Source organism: Ovis aries, chromosome 22 (assembly GCF_016772045.2).
Source record: "Ovis aries strain OAR_USU_Benz2616 breed Rambouillet chromosome 22, ARS-UI_Ramb_v3.0, whole genome shotgun sequence".
In the NCBI taxonomy this organism is placed as follows: domain Eukaryota; kingdom Metazoa; phylum Chordata; class Mammalia; order Artiodactyla; family Bovidae; genus Ovis; species Ovis aries.
Window position 1 is genome coordinate 13,263,706 of NC_056075.1, and position 15,874 is coordinate 13,279,579.

Consider the following 15,874-nt stretch of genomic DNA (forward strand, 5'->3'; position numbering starts at 1 on the left):
GCGACTTAGCAGCAGCAGCAGTGGGCTTGTAGAAGTGTAACTCTATGATGTGCTCTGCTCAGTCTTATCCGACTCTTTGTGACCCCATGGACTGCAGCCCACTCGGCTCCTCTGTCTGTGGAATTTTCCAGGCAAGAATACTGGAGCAGGTTACCATTTCCTACTCCAGGGGATCTTCCCAACCCAGGGATAGTAAGCAGCAAATTTCATGTATTTAATTCTCTGGCATGCAGGATAAAATCAGGAGTGCTTGGTATATGTGTTTAGTGGGAGTGGGGGCAGTGGATAGCAGATGGGATGGGAAGCAATATGATAACCCAGATATTGGAAGACCCAAGATACCTCTATTCCCACCAGTCTTATCTCCTCCTCTAGTTGTGATTTGTCCCTCCCTGATTCCTGTGAGTAGGAGTCCTAAGCCCTTGTCATCCTACGCAAATCTGCCCTCTATTGTTCCATCATGGGGGCGAACAGCAACTCTCTCCAGCACACTCCTCACTTGGATACTATCAGAACTTTCTAACCAAGACATAGATGGAGAGATAGTGATTTGACATCTACAGGTTCCGTGTTCTCAGAATGAAGAAAGATGCACATTTGGCAGTACTAAACTCATGTGTTAGATGTGGGGATAGAGAGGCACCTGTTTCTTCTCATCCCAAGGGAAGAGGTGGAGGACTGAATGAACTGAGACTGGAAACAATGAGTAAGACTAACCTCTGCTGAACTGAGAAATAGTTTCCAGCCTTCCAAGTGAGTTCTGTCCTTAACTCAGACGCCACCATATGACTGCCATCGAATAATTCTAAAAGAGGCAAAGTTTGTTTCTAGCACTTTACTCATCTCCTATCCCCTCTCTGCCCTCAGTGTTTTCCTTTTGCCTTCGGTTTTATTTTTGTGAAAAATAGCTTTATTGAATAGATTTTATATACCGTGTAATTCATCCAGATAAAGTGTACAATTCAGGGATTTTTAGTATATCCACAGACACATGCAGCTATCACCACGATCTAATTTTAAAACATTTTTGTGTGCTAAGTCATTTCAGTCATGTCCTACTCTTGGCAACCCTATGGACTGTAGCCCACCAGGGTGCTCTTTGCCTGGGATTCTCCAGGCAAGAATACTGGAGTGGGTCACCATACCCTCCTCCAGGGGCTCTTCCCGACCCAGGAGCCAAACCCATGGCTCCTGCTTTCTTAACCACTGAGCCATTGGAGAAGCCCTTAAACATTTCTGTCTCCCTCAAAAGAAACTTCGTGTCTGTTACCAGCCACTCTCTGTCACTCTCCCTTCCATACTCAGTCCTAGGCAACCGCTAATCTCCTCTCTTGTTATATTAAATATGTGGTATTTTGTGATTGTTTTTTTCACTGAAATGTTAGTTTCAAGGTTCTTTCATATTGTGTGTGCTAAGTCACTTCAGTGGTATGCAGCTCTTTGCGACCCAATGGGCTGTAGCCTGCCAGGCTACTGTCCATGGGGTTCTCCAGGCAAGAATGCTGCAGTGAGTTGCCATGCCTTCCTCCAGGGGATCTACCCAATCCAGGGATCAAAGCCCATGTCTCTCCATGTCTCCTGCATTAGCAGGCAGGTTCTTTACCACTGGTGCCACCTGGGAAGCTGCCTTTCATGATTTTGCATGTTTCGTTTTTCACTCTTTTTTATTGCCAAATATCGTTCTTTGTATGGGTATGGATAATGTTGGATATACCACATTTTATTTATTTCTTTATCAGTTGATGGACATTTTAGTTGTTTCCACTTGGGGGCCTGTTTTAAATAATGCTGCTGTGCAATTTTTTGTATGGATATATGTTCTCATACATGGGTGTATACTAGAGAGTAGAATTGCTGGGTCATATGGTAACTGTGTTTAACTTTATGAGGAACTTATTACACCATATTACATTCCCAACAGCATGTATGAGAGGTCTGATCTCTTCATATCTTTGTCAGCACTTTTTAAAAAAATTTTGTTTGTGTATTTTTGGCTGTGCTGGGTCTTTGTTGCTGCATGTGGGCTTTCTCTGATGGCAGCAAGCAGGGACCACTCTCTAGTTGTGATGTGTGGGCTTCTCATTGTAGTGGCTTCTCTCGTTGCAGAGCACAGGCTCCCACGTGCAAAGGCTTCAGTAGTTGCAGCTCACAGGTCCTAGAACGCAGGCTCGGTAGTCATGGCACACAAGCTTAGTTGCTCCACAGCGTGGGGAGTCATCCTGCACCAGGGATCAAGCTTGTGTCCCCTGCATTAGCAGGCAAATTGTTAACCACTGTACTACCAGGGAAGTCTCCAGCACATAAACTATTAACTGACTGTGTTCATACCAGTGTGTATGAAGTTACTATAAGTTTTGATTTGCATTTTCATATGACTAATGATGTTGAACGTCTTTTCATTTGTTTATTGACCATTTCTATACCTTCTTTGAGGATCTGTCTGTTCAGATCCTTTGACCATTTTTAAGTGGGATATCTGTTCTTTTATTGATGAGATGTAAGATTCTTTATACATTTTAGATAGAAGCTCCTTATCAGATACGGGGTTTGCAAATTCATTCTGCTAGTCTTGAGGTTGTCTTCAGTCTCTTAATGGTATCCTTTGAAGCACAAAAGTTATTAGTTACAATGAAGTTGACTTTATCTTTTTTAAACACATGACTTGTGTGCTCTTGAGATCACATCTAAGAAACCTTTGCCTTATCCAAGGTTATAGAGGTTTATCCCCATGTTTTCTTATAACAGTCTTATAGTTTTAGTTCTTATTTTTAGGCTCTTGGTGTATTTTGAGTTAGTTTTTGTGTCCGGTGTGAAGTAGGGATTTTATTTTATTTTTTTTAATGATTTTATTTATTTTTGGCTGTGCTGGGGTCTTCATTGCTGCACGGGCTTTTTTCTGGTTGCAGTGATTGGGGGTTACTCTTTATTGCGTTGCACAGGCTTCCTATTGTGGTGGCTTCTCTTGTGGAGTGCAGACCCTAGGCGCTCAGGCTTCAGTAGCTTGTGGCATGTGGGCTCAGTATTGTGCTCCCTGGCTCTAGAGCACAGACTCAACAGCTGTGGCACACACGCTTGGTTGCTCTGAGGCATGTGGGATCTTCCTGGATCAGGGATCAAACCTGTGTCTCATGTATTGGCAGGCAGATTCTTTACCATTGAGCCACCAGAGAAACCATGAAGCAGGGATTTTAAGTCATTATTTTGTTGCTGTAGCACCATTTGTTGAAAAGATCCTTTTTCCCCATTGAATTGTCTTGACACTATTGTTGAAAGTTGGTTGACCAGAGACACATAGTATTATTTTTGAACTAAATTCTTTTCCATTGATCTGTGTATCTGTCCTGCCCTTACCACACTGTCTTGATTATTGTTGCTTTGTAGTAAGCTTTGAAATAAAAAAGTGTGAATCTGCCAACTTTATTATTCTTTTTCAAGATTGTTTTGGTGATTCTGGGCACCTTAAATTTACATATAAATTTTAAGATCAAATAGAACTTGTCTATTTCTGCAAAAAAAAAAAAAGCTGGGATTTTGATAAAAATTGTGTTGAATCCATATTCAGTTTAGAGGGTATTACCATGCTAATAATATTAAGTCTTCTAATCCTTGAACATGAGGTGGTGTTTATTTGGGTCTTTGATTTCTTTCAATAGTATTTTGAATTTTTTTTTTTTTTTAGTCTTCAGTATACAAGCCTTGCACTTTTTTGGTTAAATTTATTCTTAAGTATTTTATACTTTTTTATATTATTATAAATGATATTTTCTTAATTTCATTTTCAGATTGTGGAAAGTGAAAAAATACAGTGGATTTTTGTACAACATATTGGTCTTATATCTTGCTCTCTTGCTGTACTTATCTTTTCTAATGGTTTTATAACTCTTGCATTAAGTAAAGGGACTTAATGACTAATATGCACTTTGCTTTTTAGTATGTTAAAAACTTATTTTTAAAATTCACTTAAGCATTCTTTTATTTATTAGTTTCCTGTTCCCTTTTTTAAAAAGTTAATTACCTGTGTTTATTTCTGGCTGTGTCCAGTCTTAGTTGTGGCATCTGGGATCTTTCGTTGCGATGCTCGGCCGTCTCTCTAGTTGTGGCACAGGGACTCAATAGTTGCGGCTCAAGGGTTTCGTCGCCCCAGGGCCTGTGGGATCTTAGTTCCCCAACCAGGGATTGAACCTGCATCCCACTACATTGGAAGGCGGATTCTTAACCACTGGATCACAAGGGACGTCCCTTCCCTGTCTCCTTTCTTTAAAGTGTAGTGATATTTCTTGTGACTGATAGAAAATCTTATAAATGATTTTAATAATTGCAAAGTGTTTTGTATAAATTTGAGAGCTGCTAAATTAGAAATAAGTATATTTATGTTCCTCTCTTTTGACTATTTGAACAAACAATATTTTTTGGTGTGTAACTTTTATTTTACAATTTTTTAAGGTGTTGATATATTTAAGGAGTACAAATTGGGATACTCGGATTGCAGCAGGACAAGCTGTTGAAGCTATAGTGAAAAATGTACCTGAATGGAATCCCGTGCCAAGAACCAAACAAGGTGCTTTTAAGAGGAAAAAGTAGTTTGTAGTAAAAACTATACATTTTGTTTTAGTAATTCCACTTTTAAAGGCTGAATTTTCATACTTTTAGGGGCAGTCTTGTCAGGAAATAAAATTGAACAAGGTGCTTTTTCACCATGTTTTAAAAATTGTACTAGACAATCTCTTCTCATATATGTTTTAAATTATTCTAAATATGGTTGATTTGCAGAGATTATTTCTTCCCTCAAGGATTTATGCCCTAAAAAATGAAATTAATTAAGTATAAATATTTTATATTTAAAACAGTCAAATTTTTCTTGTTGCTGTGAGAATAGGGTAGTTGTTTACTATATTTAATAAGCACAATTATGTGTGGCTATTTGGAAAGGTCAGTCTTTAGTCCTTTTATGCCTTTTAGATGTCTTTTAGTGGAAATTACTTGTTTTCTGACTGCCTGTTATATACGACACTTGAAATGAATGTATGCTTTTACAAATTTATAAAGTTACACATTTTAATTAAGTGAGAATTTAATATGGTGTAACTGCATTTCATTTTCAAGTCACTTTTAGTAATACGAGTTTTATCCTGTCGTAACTCGTCCAAAATTTGTACTTTGATTTGCTGCACCTATATTTTGAGAGATTGTGTTAGTTTGTCTTCTCTCATCAAAAGAAATACATAACCAGAAGAAGTTATACATTGTTTTAGAAAAGAGCCATTTTCTTTCCAACTTATTACCCCTGCTTATTTTGGTATACAGATACTAGGACTTAAATTCTTTTCAAAAAAACTTTTTTTTCCTTCAGCACAGCCTTGTTAATGAAATCTTAGTTCCCCCACCAGGAATTGAACCCAAGCCCATTGCATTGACTACATGGAGTCTTAACCACTGGACTGCCAGAGAATTCCACCCTGCCAAAAAGCTTTAAATTAGTTACACAAGCTTTAAATTAGTTACACTAGCATTAAAATATATGGTATCATTAGTATCAAATATATGGTATCAAATATATTGTCATCATTAGAAAACAAAGAAATTCATAGCAGTTCCCTTTCAATTTAGCAATTATACTTTAGTTTGTAGAGAATTATACGCAAATGGCCAGCTAAACAAACTACTGTCAGTGAACAATTTATAGTATATATAAAAGTTTACAATGGGATAACCTTTTTGGGAGGAATACAGAACATTTTGTAAATAGTTTTAGGCCCCAGATAGATATTTAATTTTAGCAGTTTGCCAGGAGATTGTAATTTGCTTATATTATGAGAAATGAGTCCTATTGATTGAGTAGTTCCTTTATGTCCTAGATATTCCTAGGTATAGGGAGTGATGATTAGTGTTATTAGTGTTATTAACACTAGTATTATTAGAGTGATCATTAGTGTTATTTATGAAAATTTATAAGAATATATTTATCTTTCAGTTTATCACTGTGATAAATTATCTTTCAACTGTTTAACATGCTTTTTAATATACATATTTCAACATGGGGATACATTTCTTCATGTAATATTGTGCTTGTATAGTCAAAAAGTTACACACCCACTAACATTCTGACAGTTTGTAGAAAGGAAGCCATCTGCTAAATAGTTTTTTCATAAATAAGAATTGATCATAAATAAATCCACAATAGCTTTTCTACTTCCTCCACATTTTACTTTTCTTAAAATACTGCCCACTCACCTGAAGTAATGCTATTTTCTTTCATTCTGCACTTTGGCTGTATAATCAAATTGAATGTTTTTAAACCTCATCTAGAAACTACTTCAGAAAGTGCTATGGAAGACTCATCTACTACAGATCGATTGAATTTTGACAGATTTGATATATGTAGATTGTTACAACATGGGGCATCACTTTTGGGATCTGCTGGTGCAGAATTTGAAGTACAAGATGAAAAATCAGGTATGTAATAGTCCTGTAGAAAAAAACCTGAAATGTGTGTTCAGATCAGTTTGTTACTTGGTGTGCTATGTTATCAGTCATACAAAACCTAACAGATGCCATGAAATGTAAATTCACGGAAGTTTGCAGTTTGAGATGTGGGGCATAGGAAAGGTGACCAGGAGTACTTTATCTAAAACAAATAGGAATATTTTTCATCCCTTAATTGAATATGTGCTATATATATATATACACACACACATATATATGCATCATTAATAGATATTAGTATGTCAGCATACATATTAATATTTTAGTATTTCAGTATAGAAATTGTAAAGTGGTACCTAAGAGCTTTAGTTGAATAGATTTTAAAATCCAGGATTAGCACAAGTTGTGGTAATGTTTTCAGAATTCTTGAAATTTAAGAGACTATGACAGTTCTTTTTATCATATGTTTTAAATATTTAAGTAATTGGATCTACTGATGCTAATGACCAAAACAAAAATGAAAAATAAGTCTTAGATAGGTAATTGTCCCATTATCTTTAAACTTACAGAATCCATCTGGATATAAAATAAATGTTTTGGCCATTCAAGATTGATGCCTTGAGTGGAAAAAACCTTGATGTTTTTAATGGATTTCTGTAAGTAAATAAATTGCTTTTTTGACTTAAACCAAAACAGAACAGTGTTTTGTTTTGTTGCTAATTAATCATTAGTCAAAGGATATCTATCTAGCTAGGTTAATGAAATGATCTTCAGTTTGTTCATCTTAAAAAAAAAAGTCAGATATTCATTTCCTCTTGCCTAATATGCTTTCTATTGAAAAATCCAGTGTAGTTATTTATGGAGAGAATAAAGAGGAGAATTTGCTTAAGTTCCAGAAAAGCATAGTTTTTTTAAATAAGGGAGGTAGAAGTCTTCAAAAACTTTACAATTTGAAAAAAGTTATCTTTAAGTTTACTAATTAGTTTACCAGTCTTAGTAGTGTTACCATAAACATCATGAGAGATTATTGGGCCTTATCTAGGGAAAAAAGTCAGTGTGACTTTTGTCACTAAAAAAGAAAGTGTGCTTGGGACGTGTCTTAAAGATGCCGATTTAATACATCTGTGGAGAGTTCTGGGAAATTGTATATTAAATGAAAAAACTCCACAGATGACTGATATGTAAGCAGGATTGGGAACCCCAATTTCTTTAGAATTCAGCTTCTTTCCCCTAAGAGTGCTCATTAAAACCCTCTAATTAGGTTTTCTTTAAATGTCTGTTCATCTATGTTGACCTCTGCGTATTTATAAATTACATGTACATGATTAGCATAGGTGCCAGTCTGTTTCCTTTGCAGTTGTGTTGATTATTTTCCCCCGTAAACTTTCCCTGAAATGAGAGGGCTGATTTGGAGCTCTTTGTGAGTGTACTGAATTTATGATCCAGAAGTTTTCATGTTGGATGCCTAGTGTTTTCCCTCGGAGGAGAGCAGCCTTAATTTTTTTTTTTTTCCTTTTACTATAGCTATAGAGAGGTATAATTCACATACCACATAAATCACCCATTTTAAAAGTGTACAATTCACTGATTTTTAGTATATTTACAGTTTTGTATAATTTTAGAACGTTGTCACTACCTCAGGAAGAAACTCCATATCCTTTATCACACTCCTATTCCCCTATACCCCTCCCTTTTCTTCCCAGCCCCAAGGAACCATTAATTTACTTCCTTTATCTATTAGATTTGTCTTGTATGGGCATTTCATATAAATGGAATCATTTGTAGTCTTTTGTGTCTGACTTCTTTTTACTTAGCAGAATTTTTCCACCATTTAACTATATTGTAGTGTACATGTTAGTACTTTTTAGATTTTTTTCCTAAATAGTATTTATTACTGTTATAGGGTATATCCATTTTTAAATTTTGATCAAATATAGATAACAAAATTTACCATCTTAATCATTTTTAAGTGTATAGCTCAGTAGTATTAAGTACATTCATATTGTTGTGCAGCCAATCTCCAGAACTCTTTTTATCTTGCAGAATGAAACCTTATAACCATTAAACAATAATTCCCATCCCTTTCTCCCCTCAGACCCTCCACCCCACGCCGGCAATCACTGTTTTACTTTCTGTCTTTGAATTTGACTACTCGAGGTACTTCATCTGAGTGAAATCTATGGTATTTATCCTTTTTTGACTGACTTTCTTCACTTAACATAATCTCCTTTCACTTAACATAATGGAACAACAGACTGGTTCCAACAGACTGGTTCCAAATAGGAAAAGGAGTACGTCAAGGCTGTATATTGTCACCCTGCTTATTTAACTTAACATGCAGAGTACATCATGAGAAACGCTGGACTGGAGGAAGCACAAGCTGGAATCAAGATTAATGGGAGAGTAACCTCAGATGTGCACATGACACCACCCTTATGGCAGAAAGTGAAGAGGAACTAAAGAGCCTATTGATGAAAATGAAAGAATAGAGTGAAAAAGTTGGCTTAAAGCTCAGCATTCAGAAAACTGAGATCATGGCATCCAGTCCCATCACTTCATGGCAAATAGATGGGGAAACAGTGGCTGACTTTATTTTTCTGGGCTTCAAAATCACTGCAGATGGTGATTGCAGCCATGAAATTAAAAGACACTTACTCCTTGGAAGGAAAGTTATGACCAACCTAGACATCATATTAAAAAGCAGAGACATTACTTTGCCAACAAAAATCCGTCTAGTCAAGGTGATGGTTTTTCCAGTAGTCATGTATGGATGTGAGAGTTGGACTGTAAGAAAGCTGAGCACCAAAGAATTGATGCTTTTGAACTGTGGTGTTGGAGAAGACTCTTGAGAGTCCCTTGGACTGCGAGGAGATCCAACCAGTCCATCCTAAGGGAGATCAGTCCTGGGTGTTCATTGGAGGGACTGATGTTGAAGCGGAAGCGTCAATGCTTTGGCCACCTGATGCGAAGAGCTGACTCATTTGAAAAGATCCTGATGCTGGGAAAGATTGAGGGCAGGAGTAGAAGGGGATGACAGGATGAGATGGTTGGATGGCATCACTGACACAATGGACATGAGTTTGGGCGGACTCTGGGAGTTGGTGATGGATAGGGAGGCCTGGTGTGCTGCGGTTCATGGGGTCACAAAGAGTCAGACACGACTGAGCAACTAAACTGAACTGAATCTTTCATGTTTATCTGTATTGTATGTGTCAGAATTTCCTTCCTTTTTGATAAGGCTGAATAATCATTCCGGTGTATGTTTATGCCACGTTTTGTTTATCAATTCATCTGTCATTAGACACTTGGGTTGCTTCTACCTTTTGGTTATTGTGAATAATGCTGCTATGAACACAGACATGCAAATATCTATTAAAATTCCTGCTTCCAGTTCTTTTGGGTCTATGCCCAGAAGTGAAATTATAGGATCATATGGTAATTCTATTTTTGATCTTTTTTTTTTTAGAACTGCCATACTGTTTCTGTAGTGCCTGTTTCATTTTGCATTCTCACCAACAATCTATGAGGTTTTCAGTTTCTCCACATAACTTTATCAACTGTTGTTATTTTGATTTTTTTGGTAGCAGCCATACTAATAGGTGTGAAATTATTTCGTTTTCTGGCTGAATAACATTCCATTGTATGAATATAACATTTTGTGTATTCATTCATTGTTAGAAGACATGTGGGTTGTTCCTACCTTTTTGGCTTTTAAGTAATGCTGCATTAAATGTTCACGTACAGATTTTTGTGCACGTATGTTTTCATTTCTTCTATGTAGATAACTTTTGTTGACTATGAGGGCTACTCCATTTCTTCTGAGGGATACTTACCAAACTAGTAGTTGTCATGGTCATTTGACTGTGCAGATCACAACAAACTGTGGAAAATTTTTAAAGAGATGGGAATACCAGACCACCTTACCTGCCTCCTGAGAAATATGTATATAGATCAAGAAACAACAGTTAGAACTGGACATGGAATAATGGATTATAAAATTGGGAAAGGAGTATGTCAGTGCTATATGTCGTCACCCTGCTTATTTAACTTGTATGCAGATTACATCATGAGAAACGCTGGGCTGGATGAAGCACAAGCTGGAAATCAAGATTTCTGGGAGAAATATCAATAACCTCAGATATGCAGATGACACCACCTTTATGGCAGCGAAGAGGAACTAAAGAGCCTCTTGATGAAAGTGAAAGAGGAGAGTGAAAAGGCTGGCTTAAAACTCAGTGTTCAAAAAAAATAAGATCATAGCATCCAATCCTATCACTTCATGACAAATAGATGGGGAAACAATGCAAACAGTGTCAGACTTTATTTTCTTGGGCTCCAAAATCACTGCACATGGTGACTGCAGCCATGAAAGTAAAAGATGCTTGCTCCTTGGAACGAAAGTTATGACCAACCTAGACAGCATATTAAAAAGCAGAGACATTACTTTGTCAACAAAGGTCCGTTTGGTCAAGGCTATGGTTTTCCAGTAGTCATGTATGGATGTGAGAGTTGGACTATGAAGAAAGCTGAGTGCTGAAGAATTGATGCTTTTGAACTGTGGTGTTGGAGAAGACTCTTGAGAGTCCCTTAGACTGCAAGGAGATCCAACCAGTACATCCTAAAGGAAATCAGTCCTGAATGTTCATTGGAAGGACTGAAGCTGAAGCTCCAATACTTTGGCCACCTGATGCAAAGAATTGATTCATTAGAAAAGACTGTTGCTGGGAAAGATTGAAGGCAGGAGGAGAAGTGGATGACAGAGGATGAGATGGTTGGATGGCATCACCAACTCAATGGACATGAGTTTGAGCAAGCTCTGGAGTTGATGATGGACAGGGAAGCCTGGCGTGCTGCAGTCTATGGGGTTGCAAAGAGTCAAACATGACTGAGCGACTGAACTGAACTGATGTAGATACCGAAGAATGGACTTGCTGGGTCTTGTGGTAACTGTTTTACTATTTGAGAAACTGCCAGACTGTTCTCCAAACTGGCTTCACCATTTCACATTCCTCTAGCAGGATACAAATGTTCCAATTTCTCCACATCCTTGCCAATGTTTGCTTATTATTCACTGATTTTGACTATATCTATACCAGTGACTATAAAGTGATACCTCATTGTACTTTTGATTTGCATTTTTCTGATGACTAATGATCTTGAACATATTTTCATGTGTTTATTGACCATTTTTATATCTTTGGAGAGTTCTCTATTCATGTTTGCCCATTTTTAAGTGGAATATCTGTTCTTTTATTAATGAGCTATAAGAGTTCTTTATATATTCTGTATATAAACCTCTTATCTAATAAATGATTGACAGATATTTCTTCCCATTGTATACATTATCTTTTCACTTTGCTGACCTTCGAGGCATAAAGTTTTTAATTTTGATGAAATCCTGTTTATCTTTTTCCTTTTGTTTCTCAAGCTTTTTGATATCATATGTTAGAAGTTTTTGCCAAATCTGAGGTCATATTTACCCCTTTGTTTTCTCTAAGAGTTTTATAGTTTAGCTCTCACTGTTAGGTGTTTGATCTATTTTGAGCTTATTTTTGTACGTTCTGAGGTTGAGTCTTAATTTTTTCCTTCTGAGGCTGTTTTGGATTGTTAATTAACTATCATTTCTTTGGTTGCACTGGCCTTCACTGTCGGGCAGAGGCTCTCTCCAGAGGTGAGGGGGGCTCCTCGCTGCCATGGAGCACAGGCCTCTCACTGTGGTGGCTCCCGTGTTGCAGAGCACAGGCCCTGAGTGCATGGACTTCAGGAGTTGCGTCACGTGGGCTTAGTAGTTGTGGCTTGTGAGCTTCAGTTGCCCTGTGGCGTGTGAAATCTTCCTGGGCCAGGGATCGAATTGGTATCCCCTTCATTGGCAGGTGGATTCTTAAACACCGTACTGCCAAGGAAGTCCCCAGTACCATTTTTTTATATGTGGCTATCCTGTTGTCTCAACACCATTTGTTGAAAAGATTCTTCTTTTCTCCATTGAATTGTTTTTGCATCCTTGTCTGCAGACATGTAGTCTTATTTCTGAACTCTCAATTCTATCTGATTGATGTCTGTGTCAGTATTTCATTGTCTTGATCACTGTTGCTTTCTAGAAGTAATTTTTAAAAGCAAGAAGTATGAGCCTTCAACTTTGTTGTTCTTTCTCAGGATTATTTTGGATATTCTTGGCCTCTTGCATTTCTGTATGAATTTTAAGATCAGTTTGTCAGTGTCTGTAAAAAACCAGCTGATACTTTGATAGAAATTGTTTTGAATCTGTATATCAATTTGAGAAGTACTACTGTCTTACTATTAGGTAGTCTGATCCATTAACATAGAATGTTCTTCCATTTATTGAGATCTTTAATTTCTTAAACTAATATTTTGTAGTTTTCAAGATATAAATTCTTAAGTTTTGCTTTTGATGTTGTTAGTAGAATTATTTTGTTACTTTTATATTTAAGTCATCTGTTTATTCAAATCTTCCTCCCCTTCCCTGTTCTTTAGATGAGGGATTTTGTATAGCTTTACCTTTAAATTCACTTGCACTTTGTCCTGTTATCTCAATTAAGTTGTTAAGCACATTTGTTGATTTAAAATTTTCAAGTATTTTTTAGTTCCAGACTTACTTTAAAAAAAACTGGCATATTTTACACATATAAATCACCCTTTTCAAGTATATGATTCTGTTTTTAAAAATAGTTTGTTTCTGTAATGAGGTATCCTGTCTTCTCATTATTGTGACCGTATCTTCCTTTACATTGAATATTGTTATATTAGTTGCTTAAAAATTTTGTCTTCCAGTTCCAGCATCTAGGTGATCTAAGAGTTGATCTCCATTAACTGGCTTTCTTTTGGGATGGGTTACATTTTCTTGATTCTTTGTATGTCAGTTATTTTGGATTGTATTTCTCACATTGTAAATGTTTATACTGCAGGCTAGATTCTGTTATATTCTTCCAGAGAGTGTTTTGATTTGTTTGGTTTAGTTTGGTTGTTTTTGCTTGCTTGTTTTAATAGGTATTTAATTTGATGAAACTCAAATTGCAAACTCAGTCTCATTTGTGGTGGGCAACAATTCAAATCTCAATTCAATTTTTAGGTTTATTTGAACTATTTGGAGTCTGTGCTGTCCGTGCATATTTCAGAGATCATCCAGAGATTTGGCTTTCTGCCTGGTTCTCTTCTTTCTGGGTTTTCTCTCTCTATTTTCCAGTGGTTATGCTGTTCCTGACTCTCTTTCCTCTAGTTCTTCAAGCCAGACATACCGGGTTTTTGCACACCTTTTAAATGTAGGGTATGACTGCCCAACATACCGTGGACTGGGTCTGCTGCTGCTGCTGCTAAGTCGCTTCAGTCATGTCCGACTCTGTGCGACCTTCAGGCGAAAAAGGTTCAAAAATGGGAAAGTCGCTTAATGCCATGCTTTCTTCCAGGCACTGATAACTCCTCCAAGTATATGCTTGCTTTTGTTCTCTTTCCAGTGCCTTCAGGTAGTTGTTTACTTTTTTTTTTTTAGCTAGAATTTGTTTGTTATCTTTGGAGGGGTAGTCCAAAAGAACTTAGTCAGCTGTTATTGGAAACTAATCATGGTAGAACCATATCTTAAATATTTTAAGCCCAAATTTTTATTTTTAAAATGATACCATTTGATCTATTTTCTACTGAAATATTGAGGGATTTTACTTGGAACATTCAAAATCTACTCTTTTGTGCCTTTGTCTTTTATTTGGGCTATCAAATAGATAACTAAATAAAATAGAGGAATGTGTCATTTCAGAATACTATAAAGGCCACCATGGAATAAGCATGTATTTGTTGAGATCTTTTCTGTCAAATAAGAGTCTAGATTTTTTTTTTTTTAAAGCCTGGCTAGATATTTCGGAGAACGTTCAAAGGGTAGCTGTAAAATAATAAGACTGATTTATCTTCATAGAAATAGATCTTATTTTATATATACTTGGTAATTGACAGTAGGGCAGTGGGGTAATATCAGTGAGTGATATTACTCCTAGAGTGTTTTTGTTAGCTAGAATGCTATTTTCCGAGATTCAGTAAAATACTCACTCTGTTAGGTAATAAAGTTTATGACATGTTCAGAGATTGAGTGGTGTGGTTTGTTTTATTATCAAGAGAGGTGTTCTAATAGTTAAAAAGATTTTTCTAATTTAATCAAGTTTGATCTTCATGTATTGGAAAGCTTCTTAACTGATTTGAAGAAAATATATTTCTTTTTTGTTTAAAGGTGAAGTGGATCCTAAGGAGAGGATAGCACGCCAACGAAAGCTATTACAGAAAAAACTTGGCCTTAATATGGGAGAAGCGATTGGAATGAGCACTGAAGATCTCTTTAATGATGAAGATTTGGATTATACCCCAACTTCAGCAGCCCTTGTAAACAAACAACCTGTAGGTAAAACCTTTGGTTGTCTGACTATAAGTAATAATACAGGCGGTTTGCTTTTATTTTGCTATGCAATTGCAATTTAAAAAAAAAGGCGCTCTTTATTTCTGCTCATTGTTGCTTAGTGTCACCATAATTTACTATCTCCATAAGCTGAATTTCTAGTGATAGATTCTGAAGAGGTAGAAGGTAGCGTCTGCCTGCCTCCGAGGTGCTAGACTATTAGATAAAAGCTGTGCTGGACCTTTCAGGAGACACTGGTGTTGAGAAGTCATAGTTGTACCAGTTGCTCTTTCCTTTATTCTTCAATGAAGAAAAAAAATATTTCAGAGGGTAGGAGATGGTAAGGGCTATCATAGTTAGATATGCTGATACTAGAAATCTTTTAGAGCTGATTCTTTTGAGAAAGAGCAAACATGATGAAAACTTTCAAACAGTGCAGAAGGACCTGTGATATGAAGTAAGCTTCTTTTTGATAAATGATGGGCACACATTTCCCTTTAAAAATTATTTGTCCTTTTTTTTCCTGAAATTTTCTGTGTATGCACAAGTCCTTTTTAAGCCATGTCTGCCTGTATGTGTGGGCTTCCAAGGTGAAACACAGTGGTAAAGAATCCATCTGCCAATGCAGGAGACATGGGTTTGATCCCTGCATCAGGAAGATCCCCTGGAGCAGGAAATGGTAACCCACTCTAGAATTCTTACCTAGAAAATTCCCCGGACAGAAGAGCCTGGCAGACTGCAGTCCACGGGGTCATAAAGAGTCAGACATGACTGAGCATGCATCCATACCCGTCTGTATATACAGACTGATCACCTGTTTTTTGATAACTTCTTTCTGTTTATATGGCTGTACCATAATTTTGCTCTGTAATTTTCCTGTTTCTGTTTTTCCAATTCCCAATGGATCCCTCTGTGCTTCTTTTCTTATACATTAAAGCTTATACTCCATAAGCTCCAGTAAAAGCTGTGGCGCTCTCTCCTAAAAAGAATGTACATACATGTGAAATAGTACCTTTCAGGGATTTAGTGCTCTTACTTCTTGGCCTGCTTTACATGAGA

The 15,874-nt window shown here is 36.7% G+C and overlaps 1 protein-coding gene across 2 annotated transcripts in view; it reads left to right on the forward strand.

Moving 5' to 3' along the window:
* BTAF1 (B-TFIID TATA-box binding protein associated factor 1) overlaps positions 1–15,874 on the forward strand; it is an 85,523-nt gene that overhangs the window by 14,493 nt on the left and 55,156 nt on the right. Inside the window, exons 3-5 of one of the 2 annotated variants that reach the window (XM_015103326.3) lie at positions 4,444–4,558; positions 6,307–6,453; positions 14,654–14,817. In XM_015103326.3, coding sequence (XP_014958812.2) covers positions 4,444–4,558; positions 6,307–6,453; positions 14,654–14,817 — 426 coding nt within the window. Of the gene's footprint in view, positions 1–4,443; positions 4,559–6,306; positions 6,454–6,994; positions 7,080–14,653; positions 14,818–15,874 lie in introns of those variants that run through there. The other variant, XM_027960442.3, reaches the window with a different exon arrangement.